The sequence below is a fragment of the Ranitomeya imitator genome, chromosome 3, assembly GCF_032444005.1.
Source record: "Ranitomeya imitator isolate aRanImi1 chromosome 3, aRanImi1.pri, whole genome shotgun sequence".
Lineage (NCBI taxonomy): Eukaryota > Metazoa > Chordata > Amphibia > Anura > Dendrobatidae > Ranitomeya > Ranitomeya imitator.
Window position 1 is genome coordinate 617,536,911 of NC_091284.1, and position 17,027 is coordinate 617,553,937.

General features: G+C 40.5%; 1 protein-coding gene across 13 annotated transcripts in view; it reads left to right on the forward strand.

Moving 5' to 3' along the window:
- The window catches only part of DACH1 (dachshund family transcription factor 1), a 519,671-nt gene that overhangs the window by 345,374 nt on the left and 157,270 nt on the right, over window positions 1-17,027 (forward strand). For 6 of the 13 annotated variants that reach the window (XM_069758153.1, XM_069758155.1, XM_069758154.1 and 3 more), the window contains exon 4: window positions 14,104-14,276. In XM_069758153.1, coding sequence (XP_069614254.1) covers window positions 14,104-14,276 — 173 coding nt within the window. Of the gene's footprint in view, window positions 1-8,899; window positions 9,104-14,103; window positions 14,277-17,027 lie in introns of all 13 variants that reach the window. The other 7 variants (XM_069758148.1, XM_069758144.1, XM_069758143.1 and 4 more) reach the window with 2 other exon arrangements.

Consider the following 17,027-nt stretch of genomic DNA (forward strand, 5'->3'; position numbering starts at 1 on the left):
GGGCACCGGAAGACCCTTTTTTTAGAGTAGAAAGAGATTTTGTAATTACTTAGGCTACAGCAATAAAACCACTGAACATGTGTACTGTAGGATTCATCATATCATGTGCCATAACACAAAGCAGCAATAAAAAAAAAACAAGTTATAAAAATCAAACATGGGAACATGACATCCTTGTCACAAATATACATTACAGCTTTCCAGTAATTTACAGCACTGTGTAACATGCTTTCTTGAGTACTATTTTTTTCATTCAGGAAGCAATGAAACTTCAAAAAGGGCATTATCCTCTGCAATTTCTTACATAAATCAAACTAGAAATAAGACACATTTTACAATTCAATTTAAGATCCCACTGAGACAATAATGTTGCAAGCTGTGCATTTTGCAAAGTAATATAGTAATGTCTAGTTTGCATTTTTGAAAAACCAAATTAATCACACTTTATTGAATATGTTCAAGCAAACCTAAAATCATTTATTATTAAAAATCTGTTGCAACAAATATAAACTATATTTTATACATAAAGGACAAACTCATTTATTCATTAGGATAAAATGCTCAGAGGTTGCATTTTAGAAGAACATGGAATGACAATGTGAATGTTGTATTATAGCCAAAGCTGCTTATGTATTACAGGCAATAAAATGTAGCAATTTGCATACTTTACAAGTCTTTTTTATTTGGATCTAAAGCACCATGTAAAAAAAAAGCTTACACGTAATACAAAAGAAATATTTTATTGTTTTATTGTTCTACGATTAGCTACCTGTAGGTATTTCAGTCGTTTTGATCTGTAGAAAAGATTATTCTACTTAATGAAAACAGTTGATAACGTAAGCTAAGTCATGTTGATAGAAATGATTCAGGGCTAGTGTCAGAGATAGTAGACTAATCAGATATATTATGGTGTAGGAAATGTTTGATCGCTAAATATTTGATCATATTTCAAGTTCACATTTCTTTCGGTTACAAGGAATGTATCATCAGAGAACATATTATTTCAAGAATTCTGCTTATCTTTCATTGTGTACATTATAAAAATCATGTTATTCTGTCGTTTTCACTATGATGTCTGTGCCTCATATTATATTATATTATATATAATCATATATATATTAAACTAGCAATTGCTATGTGGTAGAGATCTCCTCTCAGTCATTATTTCATTATTGCCCATCATCACCTATTGTCCATTCTTATAGATTGTAAACTTGTGATCAGGGCTCTCACTCCTGTAACTGTTGAAATGTATTACATTGTGTTGTTTTTATTGTCTGTACATGTCTCCACTTAATTGTAAAGTGCAGCAGGATATATTAGCTCTATATAATTAAAAATTACTATTATTATTATTATTATTATTATTTTTATTCACATAGTTGATTGAAAAACAGCTTACATCTTCCTCCATCTCTGCACACTAACCTCTGCACAGATCACCGATCATGCCTGGAAATAACTCATACATAAAAATCAAAGAACATCTACAAACTACATTGTTACTTATTTATGTTCATTTATAGGGGCTGTCTGGTCACAAGATATTTATGACACCTGTAAGTAAACATATTGAACACATTAACCCCTTCCCGACCCATGACGCCACTTAGGCGTCATGAAAGTCGGTGCCAATCCGACCCATGACGCCTATGTGGCGTCATGGAAAGATCGCGTCCCTGCAGATCGGGTGAAAGGGTTAACTCCCATTTCACCCGATCTGCAGGGACAGGGGGAGTGGTAGTTTAGCCCAGGGGGGGTGGCTTCACCCCCCGTGGCTACGATCGCTCTGATTGGCTGTTGAAAGTGAAACTGCCAATCAGAGCGATTTGTAATATTTCACCTATTATAACGGGTGAAATATTACAATCCAGCCATGGCCGATGCTGCCACATCATCGGCCATGGCTGGAAATACTAATGTGCCCCCACCCCACCCCACCGATCGCCCCCCCAGCACTCCGATCTGCCCGGTACACTGCCCCGCTCCCCTACGTCCTGTGCTCTGCTCCCCCCGTGCTCTTGTCCGCTCACCCCCGTGCTCCAATCACCCCCTGTGCTCCAATCACCCCCCCGCACTCCGATCCACCCCCCCGTGCTCCGTTCCACCCCCCCTTGCTCCGTTCCACCCCCCCGTGCTCCGTTCCACCCCCCCGTGCTCCGTTCCACCCCTCCCGCGTTCCGATCCACCCCCCCATGCTCCGATCCCCCCCTACCCCATCATACTTACCGATCCTGCCGGGGTCCGTCCGTCTTCTCCCTGGGCGCTGCCATCTTCCAAAATGGCGGGCGCATGCGCAGTGCGCCCGCCGAATCTGCCGGCCGGCAGATTCGTTCAAAGTGCATTTTGATCACTGAGATATAATCTATCCCAGTGATCAAAATAAAAAAATGATAAATGACCCCCCCCCTTTGTCACCCCCATAGGTAGGGACAATAAAAAAATATAGAATTTTTTTTTCCACTAATGTTAGAATAGGGTTAGGGTTAGGGGTAGGGTTAGGGGTAGGGTTAGGGCTAGGGTTAGGGCTAGGGTTAGGGTTAGGGCTAGGGCTAGGGGTAGGGTTAGGGGTAGGGTTAGGGCTAGGGTTAGGGTTAGGGCTAGGGTTAGGGCTAGGGTTAGGGTTAGGGCTAGGGTTAGGGCTAGGGTTAGGGTTAGAGCTAGGGATAGGGTTAGGGCTAGGGTTAGGGCTAGGGTTAGGGCTAGGATTAGGGTTAGAGCTAGGGTTAGGGCTAGGGTTAGTGTTTTGGTATGTGCACACGTATTCTGGTCCTCTGCGGATTTTTCCGCTGCGGATTTGATAAATCCGCAGTGCTAAACCGCTGTGGATTTATGGCGGATTTACCATGTTTTTTCTGTGCATTTCACTGTGGTTTTACAACTGCGGTTTTCTATTGGAGCAGTTGTTAAACCGCTGCGGAATCCGCAGAAAGAAGTGACATGCTGCGGAATGTAAACCGCTGCGTTTCCGTGCAGTTTTTCTGCAGCATGTGTACAGCGATTTTTGTTTCCCATAGGTTTACATTGAACTGTAAACTCATGGGAAACTGCTGCGGATCCGTAGCGTTTTCCGCAGCGTGTGCACATACCTTTAGAATTAGGCCATGTGCACACGGTGCGGATTTGGCTGCGGATCCGCAGCGGATTGGCCGCTGCGGATTCGCAGCAGTGTTCCATCAGGTTTACAGTACCAAGTAAACCTATGGAAAACCAAATCCGCTGTGCCCATGGTGCGGAAAATACCGTGCAGAATCCGCAGATGAAATCCGCACAAAAAACACTGGAAATCCGCGGAAAATCCGCAGGTAAAACGCAGTGCCTTTTACCCGCGGATTTTTCAAAAATGATGCTGAAAAATCTCACACGAATCCGCAACGTGGGCACATAGCCTTAGGGTTAGGGTTGGGGTTAGGGTTGTGATTAGGGTTATGGCTACAGTTGGGATTAGGGTTACGGGTGCGGGGGGGTTAGTGTTGGAGTTAGAATTGAGGGGTTTCCACTGTTTAGGCACATCAGGGGTCTCCAAACGCAACATGGCGCCACCATTGATTCCAGCCAATCTTGTATTCAAAAAGTCAAATGGTGCTCCCTCAATTCCGAGCCCCGACGTGTGCCCAAACAATGGTTTACCCCCACATATGGGGTACCAGCATACTCAGGATAAACTGCGCAACAATTACTGGGGTCCAATTTCTCCTGTTACCCTTGTGAAAATAAAAAAATGCTTGCTAAAACATCATTTTTGAGGAAAGAAAAATGATTTTTTATTTTCACGGCTCTGCGTTGTAAACGTCTGTGAAGCACTTGGGGGTTCAAAGTGCTCACCACATATCTAGATAAGTTCCTTGGGGGGTCTAGTTTCTAAAATGGGGTCACTTGGGGTTTCTACTGTTTAGGCACACCAGGGGCTCTGTAAATGCAACGTGACGCCCGCAGACCATTCCATCAAAGTCTGCATTTCAAAAGTCACTACTTCCCTTCTGAGCCCCAACGTGTGCCCAAACAGTGGTTTACCCCCACACATGGGGTATCAGCGTACTCAGGAGAAACTGGACAACAACTCTTGGGGTCCAATTTCTCCTGTAACCCTTGGGAAAATAAAAAATTCTGGGCTAAATAATTATTTTTGAGGAAAGAAAACGTATTTATTATTTTCACGGCTCTGCGTTGTAAACTTCTGTGAAGCACTTGGGGGTTCAAAGTGCTCACCACACATCTAGGTAAGTTCCTTTCGGGGTCTAGTTTCCAAAATGGGGTCACTTGTGGGGGGTTTCTACTGTTTAGCCACATCAGGGGCTCTGCAAACGCAACGTGACGCCCGCAGAGCATTCCATCAAAGTCTGCATTTCAAAACGTCACTACTTCACTTCTGAGCCCCGGCGTGTGCCCAAACAGTGGTTTACCCCCACACATGGGGTATCGGTGTACTCAGGAGAAACTGTACAACAACTTTTGGGGTGAAATTTCTCCTGTTACCCTTGGGAAAATAAAAAATTGCAGGCTAAAAGATCATTTTTGAGAAAATAATTTTTATTTTTTATTTTCATGGCTCTGCGTTATAAACTTCTGTGAAGCACTTGGGGGTTCAAAGTCCTCACCACACATCTAGATAAGTTCCTTTCGGGGTCTAGTTTCCAAAATGGGGTCACTTGTGGGGGGTTTCTACTGTTTAGCCACATCAGGGGCTCTGCAAACGCAACGTGACGCCCACAGAGCATTCCATCAAAGTCTGCATTTCAAAACGTCACTACTTCACTTCCGAGCCCCGGCATGTGCCCAAACAGTGGTTTACCCCCACATATGGGGTATCAGCGTACTCAGGAGAAACTGTACAACAACTTTTGGGGTCAAATTTCTCCTGTTACCCTTGGGAAAATAAAAAATTGCAGGCTAAAAGATCATTTTTGAGAAAATATTTTTTTTTTTTCATGGCTCTGCGTTATAAACTTCTGTGAAGCACTTGGGGGTTCAAAGTCCTAACCACACATCTAGATTAGTTCCTTTGGGGGTCTAGTTTCCAAAATGGGGTCATTTGTGGGGGATCTCCAATGTTTAGGCATACAGGGGCTCTCCAAACGCGACATGGTGTCCGCTAATGATTGGAGCTAATTTTCCATTTAAAAAGTCAAATGGCGTGCCTTCCCTTCCGAGCCCTGCCGTGCGCCCAAACAGTGGTTTACCCCCACACATGGGGTATCAGCATACTCAGGACAAACTGGACAAGAACATTTGGGGTCCAATTTCTCCTATTACCCTTGGCAAAATAGGAAATTCCAGGCTAAAAAATCATTTTTGAGGAAAGAAAAATTATTTTTTATTTTCATGGCTCTGCGTTATAAACTTCTGTGAAGCACCTGGGGGTTTAAAGTGCTCATTATGCATCTAGATAAGTTCCTTGGGGAGGTCTAGTTTCCAAAATGGGGTCACTTGTGGGGGAGCTCCAATGTTTAGGCACACAGGGGCTCTCCAAACGCGACATGGTGTCCGCTAACGATTGGAGCTAATTTTCCATTCAAAAAGTCAAATGGCGCGCCTTCCCTTCCGAGCCCTGCCGTGTGCCCAAACAGTGGTTTACCCCCACATATGAGGTATCGGCGTACTCGGGAGAAATTGCCCAACAAATTTTATGATCCATTTTATCCTATTGCCCATGTGAAAATGAAAAAATTGAGGCTAAAAGAATTTTTTTGTGAAAAAAAAGTACTTTTTCATTTTTACAGATCAATTTGTGAAGCACCTGGGGGTTTAAAGTGCTCACTAGGCATCTAGATAAGTTCCTTGGGGCGTCTAGTTTCCAAAATGGGGTCACTTGTGGGGGAGCTCCAATGTTTAGGCACACAGGGGCTCTCCAAACGCGACATGGCGTCCGCTAACGATGGAGATAATTTTTCATTCAAAAAGTCAAATGGCGCTCCTTCCCTTCCGAGCCTTACCATGTGCCCAAACAGTGGTTTACCCCCACATGTGAGGTATTGGTGTACTCAGGAGAAATTGCCCAACAAATTTTAGTATCCATTTTATCCTGTTGCTCATGTGAAAATGAAAAAATTGAGGCTAAAAGAATTTTTTTGTGAAAAAAAAGTACTTTTTCATTTTTACGGATCAATTTGTGAAGCACCTGGGGGTTCAAAGTGCTCACTATGCATCTAGATAAGTTCCTTGGGGCGTCTAGTTTCCAAAATGGGGTCACTTGTGGGGGAGCTCCAATGTTTAGGCACACAGGGGCTCTCCAAACGCGACATGGTGTCCGCTAACGATGGAGATAATTTTTCATTCAAAAAGTCAAATGGCGCTCCTTCCCTTCCGAGCCTTACCATGTGCCCAAACAGTGGTTTACTCCCACATGTGAGGTATTGTTGTACTCAGGAGAAATTGCCCAACAAATTTTAGTATCCATTTTATCCTGTTGCTCATGTGAAAATGAAAAAATTGAGGCTAAAAGAATTTTTTTGTGAAAAAAAAGTACTTTTTCATTTTTACGGATCAATTTGTGAAGCACCTGGGGGTTCAAAGTGCTCACTATGCATCTAGATAAGTTCCTTGGGGCGTCTAGTTTCCAAAATGGGGTCACTTGTGGGGGAGCTCCAATTTTTAGGCACACGGGGGCTCTCCAAACGTGACATGGTGTCCGCTAAAGAGTGGAGCCAATTTTTCATTCAAAAAGTCAAATGGCGCTCCTTCCCTTCCAAGCCCTGCCGTGCGCCCAAACAGTGGTTTACCCCAACATATGAGGTATCAGTGTACTCAGGACAAATTGGACAACAACTATCGTGGTTCAGTTTCTCCTTTTACCATGGGGAAAATAAAAAAATTGTTGCTAAAAGACAATTTTTGTGACTAAAAAGTTAAATGTTCATTTTTTCCTTCCATGTTGCTTCTGCTGCTGTGAAGTACCTGAAGGGGTAATAAACTTCTTGAATGTGGTTTTGAGTACCTTGAGGGGTGCATTTTTTAGAATGGTGTCACTTTTGGGTATTTTCAGCCATATAGACCCCTCAAACTGACTTCAAATGTGAGGTGGTTCCTAAAAAAAATGGTTTTGTAAATTTCGTTGTAAAAATGAGAAATCGCTGGTCAAATTTTAACCCTTATAACTTCCTAGCAAAAAAAAATTTTGTTTCCAAAATTGTGCTGATGTAAAGTATACATGTGGGAAATGTTATTTATTAACTATTTTGTGTCACATAACTCTCTGGTTTAACAGAATAAAAATTCAAAATGTGAAAATTGCGAAATTTTCAAAATTTTCGCCAAATTTCCGTTTTTATCACAAATAAACGCAGAATTTATTGACCTAAATTTACCACTAACATGAAGCCCAATATGTCACGAAAAAACAATCTCAGAACCGCTAGGATCCGTTGAAGCGTTCCTGAGTTATTACCTCATAAAGGGACACTGGTCAGAATTGCAAAAAAACGGCAAGGTCTTTAAGGTCAAAATAGGCTGGGTCAAGAAGGGGTTAAAAGAAGAACAACTGTGTAGCTCCATTCAATGCGTAGTGGCAACTATCAAGTACTGCAGTGCAGCAACATCCAACCCTTTCCAGAGCTTGTAAAAGCTGATAAATGGATGCCAATATATATATATATATATATATATATATATATATGATATTAATGAACTATCCTGTGGATAAATAGCAAAAATTCACCGCACACTCTAATGGAATGATGTGCAACCATCTGTGGAATTTATTTGCAATTTATTTCAGGGACCACTACGGTCCGTTCTACCAGCACCTTGCTTCTATAGTGACCTTGAGTGCACATCAATACCTACTCTACTCTATCCTGTGGATAAGTCATCGGTATCTTTTGACCAAAAAATCCCTTTAAATTGGCAAATTTTTTATTTTGTTTTATTCCTGCTGCTTCTCTTAGTATGCAATTTATTATTTTTAAATATGCCACATGGTGCCAAAGATGTGGTCTTTTCTTAATTGCTTTTTATGGTCTTTACTAAGGGGGCGTGACTCAAAGCAGAGAGCAGCCATACCATATCACATTGGTAGTGCCTCCCATAGCCCTGAAAACCTCATTTGCATATAAGAAAAACATGGATTTCTATGGAGAAAAATATCGGATTGCTGATACAAAGATATCATTTTATTCAGCTTCCTATGACCTACATGCCTATATAAATGGCTTTGGAAGGTTAATCTTACTGACAGATTCCCTTTAAGATAGTCAAAATATATAGATGCTGTATAACATACTCAATTATAGAGTGGGTGATTCTAAAAGTGCAGCATACTGCGTTTGTCACTTTATTTTATCATTATTTGTATGTTTTCAATGGGCTTGTAAGTTAAATGCAAAACTCCATATTAATCAAATGGGGTTTCATTATGCGAAAAAGGTTTTGATTACAAATGTAGCGCTATTATTCCTGCCTTTGGGAAAATGACCATCATTAAGCTTCAGGATATATTCCACTTTTTCAGTCCACTGTAATTTCCTTAAATTTTGGGGGTAAACATGAGCACATCAATATCAAATAGAAATATGCTGAGGATCATTTTGTTACTAGCTATTTCTCATGACGTGAAGTTGAACATTTAGTGAGTACCGTAAAAAAACGCGTGTTCAGAAATACAGGATATTACCTAAGGTTACATGTCTCCTATAAGCCCAACCTAATGAGGATTAAATATGGAATGTATAATTCTGTCCAGACATCAATATAAATTTATTATATATTGCTCTGAAATAAATAAATCTATACTTTAAATAAGAAAACAAAAATAGGAATATTATGTGTTGAGAGAGACCTAGTCTACTCTCTATTGTTCAATGTATCGGAAAACCATTTCAAGTAAAGGAAATATGTTGATTCCATGATATTGTTAATATTTAAAACATTCTAAATTCAATTCAATGTATATTCATTTCTACAGGGAGCAGTGATGGTTCTTGGGAGAAAGAAAAACTTCAGTCTCTCCCTACCCAAGGATCACAAGCCTCTGTTAACTATGCCACCTTGCCTGGACAGCATAACCTTCCAGTTTCTCATCCTCTCAACTCTCTACAAAAGAATCACCTTCTGCCAAATGGTATGACATGCTGGCATTCGTCCCGCCTAAGGCAACAAATTATATCAGGTGCTTTTACTAGAACCTTAAAAAAATAATTATTTTTTTTATGTAATTAATGCCTAAAGAGGTTTTCTACATTCAGGAAAGTGAACCCCAAATGCTATAAAATAGGTAAAATAACAAAGAAAGCAGATACTCACCCGCCGGTGTCCAGTGCTGGCTCGACTCTCCTACCTGTTTCTCTGTGTTTTGGTTGCAGTGGCGATATCACGTCAACTGTTCACCAATATGTGAGCACAGGGGCTATGGTAGATGGCATGAGCTGCTGAGCTCAGTGATTGACAACAGTGGTGATATATGCTATCAACATGGTGTCTAATCTGTAGCCAGAACACAGAGCCGCAGGTAGCCAAGTGCTGGTCCTGAGAAAGGAGAGAGCCTGCTCTATTTAGTATTTTAGCCTTTTCACAGTTTTTGGGCTCCGCTTTCCTGAAAGTGAAAAACGCCTTTTATATATTAAAAATTGAATATTATTGGGCCACATGGCTAATAGCAAATACTAAGGTCTGGTTAAATAACTTCATCAAGAGCTGCAACATTTGTTGGTAGTTGAAATTTCTAGTGGCAAAGAATAAGGGTTAGTCATTAACTAATCTTTGCCATCTACTCCTCCTATGTATTTCCAAGGCTCTTGGTGCTCTGTATGATAGGCCTCTAGATCCATGATACAAATTGTGACATGGGAAGGCTGGCAGCTTGCTAATCAGTTGTAACTTCGATGATTTGGAGTGGGGTTTTGGGTCAAAAATTTGGTCTTGTTTATAGATACCATGTGATTTATTTACTTACATGTTTAGTTCATGCATGTATGGTTAATCATGACAAATTATGTGGTTAAATACTTTGGATTGCCCTCCCAAAATAATGATTTGCTTGTCTAATTTGCTAGATATACAAGGGATTGAACACTTTACTGGTATCACTTCCAGTCTCTAGACTATAGGTGATAAAGCAGATCCTTGTAATCTTATGGAATCTGTATGTGTTACCCCCAATCACTGAATCAGCAGGAGCACATGTTGATACAGTTTGTGCTGCCTCTAGTACTGGACCAGGTAGTAGAAGATGAACATCACTCCTCTGTTCATAATTTGTTGATTTCGACATTATTTGATAGGAGACTTAATCCTAAATCTTCCAGGTACCTGGCGGGCTCTGACCCAGTGTACTGTGTTGTTTTGGATTCTGCGAAGCACTATCTTATATGAGGAATTGTAAAGTTTGTTGATGTAGGGAAAGCTAAATGTTCTACTGCACTGTAGGAGCTCTAAAATTTGTTCCAGAAATATGACTGAGAAAAGCTTGGTGACATTTCCAATGACAACCAGCAGAACTGTGAATACAGCTCTGGCTAGCAAAATATATAATACAATATATTTACTAATGTAATCAACAAGAGTAAATTTATGTATAAATCTCAAAAGTGGACACAATATTAAAGGGGTCTTAAAGTGCATACATTTTTTTCAAAAGGCAAGAAGTGATAAAGCAAGGGCAGCACGGTGGCGCAGTGGTTAGCACAGCAGCCTTGCAGCGCTGGAGTCCTGGGTTCTAATCCCACCTTGGACAACATCTGCAAAGAGTTTGTATGTTCTCTCCGTGTTTGCGTGGGTTTCCTCCGGGCACTCCGGTTTCCTCCCACATTCCAAAGACATACTGATAGGGAATTTAGATTGTGAGCCCCATCTGGGACAGCGATGATAATGTGTGCAAACTGTAAAGCGCTGCGGAATATGTTAGCGCTATATAAAAATAAAGATTATTATTATTATAAAGCAATAAAACAGCTGATACCTACCTCTTAAATCCACAAGTTAATCAATGGTAAGTCATTAACTGGCACAATCACATTCTTAGATGTCAGATAATAACAGTTGTGGACTGAAGCAGTGGCAAACAGTTGAGTAGAAGCTGCTTAATGGGGTTTTTCACCTATTAACTCTTGCTAATCCAGTGCTGGCTGTTGGTTGAAAGTTCTGAATTCTTTTGGCTTCAAACGGCGACATCACAACTATATGACTGCAGCCAACTACTGGTGATTGGATGCAACTGTCATGATAGCATTGCATGTCAACTGATTTTGTTATTTTTTTTTTACAGAGCATGCCTGTGTACTAAAAAAAATATGTGGGTAGTAAAGGTACCGTCACACTAGACGATATCGCTAGCGATCCGTGACGTTGCAGCGTCCTCGCTAGCGATATCGTCCAGTGTGACAGGCAGCAGCGATCAGGATCCTGCTGTGCTGTCGCTGGTCGGGGAAGAAAGTCCAGAACTTTATTTCGTCGCTGGACTCCCCGCAGACATCGCTGGATCGGCGTGTGTGACACCGATTCAGCGATGTCTTCGCTGGTAACCAGGGTAAACATCGGGTAACTAAGCGCAGGGCCGCGCTTAGTAACCCGATGTTTACCCTGGTTACCATCCTAAAAGTAAAAAAAACAAACAGTACATACTTACCTACAGCCGTCTGTCCTCCAGCGCTGTGCTCTGCTCTCCTCCTGTACTGGCTGTGAGCGTCGGTCAGCCGGAAAGCAGAGCGGTGACGTCACCGCTCTGCTTTCCGGCCGCTGTGCTCACACAGACAGTACAGGAGGAGTGCAGAGCACAGCGCTGGAGGACAGACGGCTGTAGGTAAGTATGTACTGTTTGTTTTTTTTACTTTTAGGATGGTAACCAGGGTAAACATCGGGTTACTAAGCGCGGCCCTGCGCTTAGTTACCCGATGTTCACCTTGGTTACCGGCATCGTTGGTCGCTGGAGAGCTGTCTGTGTGACAGCTCTCCAGCGACCAAACAGCGACGCTGCAGCGATCCGGATCGTTGTCGGTATCGCTGCAGCGTCGCTAAGTGTGACGGTACCTTAAATCCCTTTAGAAGGTTGATATTATATTACGGTATCCCATTGCTTGCCTTTTGAAAAAAAAAAAATACTGGACAATACCATTGATTTTGAATGTTTTGTTCACATATCAAATTGATTTTAATGTCTAATTTTCTAAAAGTAAGAATTACGCACATTGTATGACATTATGATTTATCATACTACTTCTCTTCAAGTAAAGTAGCTGTAGCTAAAAAGGAGAATATAAAATGCTGTCATCAGTGTCTCATGATATACTGTACTAATTATGGGTCCAATTTTTAAAGGGAACTTCTCAGCAGGATTGTTCGCAGTACCCTACAGACAGTGTCAGGATGGTGCCGTTATACTCATTACAATAGTACCTTGGTTGATGACATCCGTCTTGTGGTTGTTGTTTAATCTTTATTTGCAGTTTTCAGTTAATGATATGCCCATGCTCTGGGACGGCCTGTGAGGGGCTTCATGTGGTGCTCTGCTTACATATTCATCTGTATGGCTTATGACAGTTCACTGGTCCCTCACTGACCTGTCCCCTGTTTTACATACTAAATATAATGGGTTTTTTTAAAATCACATTAGCAGGCAGGTGCCTGCGCTGTAGCATGATTGCACCTATAATGTCCATTTAATTTTTTTATTTGGTGATATAAATGTATTCAGAAAAAAATATTCTCTCACAAAATGGCGTCGGCCACACCTTAGCAGTAGCATCTATTGGTGATCCATTAGATGCTATTGTGCAGGCCCCACCAGCACCATCTTGGTGGAGACAATTTTTCTTTCTGTAGCAAAATGGTGCTGACGGCGCCTGTGTCAGTAGCATCTATTGGATCGCCAATAGATGCTCCTGCGGCGGCGCGGCTTATGCCATTTTGAGAGAGAAATTTGTTCTGCATAAGTTTATATCACCAAAGAAAGTCATTAAATGGACATTATAGATGCGATCGTGCTACAGTGCAGGTGCCAACGCCAGAACCTGCCTACTGAATCTTAATTTTTTTTTAGACATATTATATTCACTATGTAAAACAGGGGACAGGTCTCTAAGGGATTAGTGACCTGTCAGAAGCCACACAGATGAATATGTAAGCAGAGCGCCACATAAACCCCCTCACAGGCCACCCAAGAGCACGAGAATCTCATTAACTGAAAATAAAGATTAAACAACAACCACAAGACAGATTTCATTTACCCAAGTATCATTTTAATCAGTGTAACGGTGCCAACCTGACACTGTCTGTAGGTTACTGTGCATAATACTGATGGCAGGTTCTCTTTAAGTGTACCTCCAATCATGATAACTTCGTGTCAACTTAAAAAAGTCTAAAAATGATAGCAGGATGCTCTAATGAGAAAGTGGTCATTCTCATTGCTTTGTGAACTGTAAATCACCAAGAGTGTCTCCAGAATTCGGAGGTACCAAAGGGGAGTATCTCTTCTTTAGTGTATCCCACATTTTACAGGGGTGCTGCAGGAATTAATCACTTGCTATTATACTTCTCGACAGTTGATCCCTGGGGATGTATCTTTTGGGAAACCATAACACTAACCTATTTTCTGAGACCTATCTAATAAAAAGCAATTGTATAAATTGAAAAAAGCCCTGTATTATGAATAATGAAGCCATTCAGAAAAAAGTCCAATGATATTCTATGTCAATAGCAGTGGCGTAAATTTTCTCACTAACCCACTCTTTGAATGCACTTATGACAGTTTCTTTTTTGTGGACTGGTTCTGATCCTCTCTTTTTTATTTACGCTTATTTATCTAGCTCATCCTATTCCACAATCCTGAACAGACAGTATCATCATTGACCCTAGTGGGCTACAATCTAAATTCCCTATCAGTATGTCTTTGGTTTGTGGAAGGAAAATTGAATACTGGAGAGAATATACAATGGATATCCATTTTTATTTGATTTTTGACATTCCTACAACTGAAAGTTTCTATCATGAGAATTTTTAGCTCTTGAGAATTTTAGTAGGGCTCAGTTGGCTGGTAAAGCAATTTCCATGTGTTGCTTTTTAAGCAATTCGGTAAAGGAGCAACGTTGATGTTTATACATTTGATTGTAGTAAAACTATTCCTGAATATTTATTGTTCCAAATACTTTAAAGACTTTATTTGATCTGCATTTATAGGTCTGGAACTTCCATTTATGATGATGCCCCATCCACTAATTCCTGTAAGCCTACCTCCAGCTTCTGTTACAATGGCGATGAGCCAGATGAATCACCTCAGTACCATTGCGAATATGGCTGCAGCTGCACAAGTACAAAGTCCACCATCCAGGGTTGAAACATCTGTAATAAAGGTAATTCTGTAGTATTTTTTCTAAAGTTTTTTTTTTTTTTTGCTTTTAACCTGAAGTTATCACTTCTTTCAACAAAAAATATGTTATGTTTATTTCTTTGGTTGTGTACACCCTAAGGACGCTTGGAACTGATTATGTGGCTCCACTGAGCTTCGATCTGAACATCATCAAGTCTGTCTGAGACTACATTAATAGGCAGAAGGATTTGAAAATCCTCCATCCGCATAAGATCCGTGGATGGTTCTCCATGATAATTGGAAAAATTCATTCAAAAGCTCTGTGCTTTTGTACCTAGAAGAATTCGTGATCTGATGCTGTTTTGAAGAGAAATTATGTTCATACTAAATATTGATTTGATTTAGATTTTTTTTTCTACACCTGCCTAAAACTTTTGCACAGTACTGTATATGTATAAAAAGTTATGACTCTTGGAAGAAGGGAAGGAAGTATGTATACGATTTTCCTTCGTGAACTATTTTCCGTTTTGTACATTAGATATTTTTGATCTTCCAAGATTCTTAACTTTTTTATATGAGGGCCTGTTTTTTGCAGGATTAGTTGTATTTTTGAATGACTCATTTTACTATACAATGTGCTGGAAAAAAGTTTGGTGAAAAGGCAGAAGAACAAAAAACAAAGCAAAAATGTGCTTCTGTTTTTGCGTCGCTCATTGTGTGGTTTAAATGACTCCACAGCATGACTCTTCAGGTCAGCATGATACCAAGCAGGCAATTATACTGACCTTTTATTTTTTTTTTATTTTAGCTGTGAAATAAATTCAGAACATTGTAGAATAAAAACATTTTTTTTATTGTTCTATGAATATCAAAGTGACGTTTCTTTACACTATTTTGGGATATGTTTTGATTGTTTTATATTTCATTTTTGGGGAGGTGTAAAACTGAAAAACAGCCAGGATGGGGGTGGGGTACAATCACTCCAGGATAAAGAAAGGATGGGACCAATCATACCAGGACCGGGATGGGGGCCAATCATACCAGGATGCTATTAAGAGAAAAGAATATCCATTGCCCTCCATGCCCATGGGAGTGGAATGTAGTGAATATTAATTTCTCTTTAGCAGCGGGCACAGAAGTTAGCTGCAGCAGCCGGCTCCTGCCTCTGTGACTCCCTAATCTGCCAAAATGATTCCCCACCTCCCCACCATAAACAGAACTGGTACATCTGGACTATAAGATGCACCCCCCCATTTTCCTCCACATTTTTGGAGGTAAAAAGTACATCTTATAGTCTCAAAACTATGGTAATTTTGTATTTTAACAGATTGAATGCTTACAGACCTAGCAATACTGTTTTTTATTTTTTTTATTTATACTTCTTTTTAGACCCCTTAGAGGATGTAAACCTGTGATCATCTGATCACATGTGCTATGTAATGCAATAACATTTTATTACAATATATATCTAAAATCACAGTCCCTTATGACGCCAAGCCTGTGGCTGGAATTCACAGGATTGTCAATATGGCAGCCTTAGAGGCTGTAAAGTGATGGCCTTGTAGGTGGCATAAAATTTTGCTGTCAAGTTTTAAAGGGTTAACATCAATACTTTGCCTTTTACAGGTAGATGATGGATGAATAGCACAACCAGCATCTGTCAGGAAGAGAGATGTTTGGGTTCTGCGGGTTCAGCCAAAGAGTTACAAAAAGTTCAGGTTCGGGTATCAGAACAGTACCCGGAACTGAACCTAGACCCCATTCAATTGAATGAAGGGCCCGAACATCCAGCGTTTGCCACGCTGTCATGTGCATGACAGCGCTGCAAACACCACTTATGATCGGCGGTAAATTCATCACCACCGGTCAAAGAGCCAGAGCGACTGATGATTTCACTGCCCATCAGAAGCGGTGTTTGTCGCGCTGTCATGCCCATGACAGCGCGGCAAACATCCGAACCTGAACAGTAATTCGGACTTCCTGGTGAAGTCTATGTTTAGTGTCCGTGCCCGCACGGTAGGTGTTTGGTACAGATGCTGAACTTTACTGTTCGGGTTCGCCCATCTCCAGTCAGGAATGGCGTGGGCGGCTTACTCCAAGTATCTGTACTGGCCATGCGTTACATGAATATTATTATACCAAGGTATCTTTTTCTTTGTCTTATACAGACAAAGCAAATAAATATAAACACAATACAAAATATGTTTTAGCATATCTTTTATATAATTTACATTACGCATACAATTCATTTTTGATAAAGGCCACCTTCAAGTATGACATGCTATGCATAAGATATGCATTCTACACATTGTGGTATGCTCAATAATACCTTTGAACTAGAATTATCCTTTGGAACATTTTGTATAATTCCTTTTTCTACATTGTTAAGACACAGCTTCCAGAGACTTCTGAATAGACAAGAATGCATTGTGTGCACATATAAAGATTTGAATAAGATTGCTACATGAAAAGCTGAATAAATAAAAAGGTTACTTTTATTGTCAGAATGGAAAATATTATTCAGATTATAGCGATTATAAATAGCTTTAAAATGATACTAAGAAAGTAGTACCTTAGGTCAACCTGTCTGAAATTACATTTTGAGAACTATACATGGTTTTATGGGTTGTATTACGTAGCTGCCTTGGCCTCATGCTGAGAGATTTTTTTTGAATCTGCCCTTTCTGAAATGAGATGAGCATTAGATGTCCCTTTGTAATAGAATGTTTAGATATATGAGATGGGTGAATAGCAGAAGAGCTGTAACAGGCTGGGATAGCCAAGCTTGACAGCC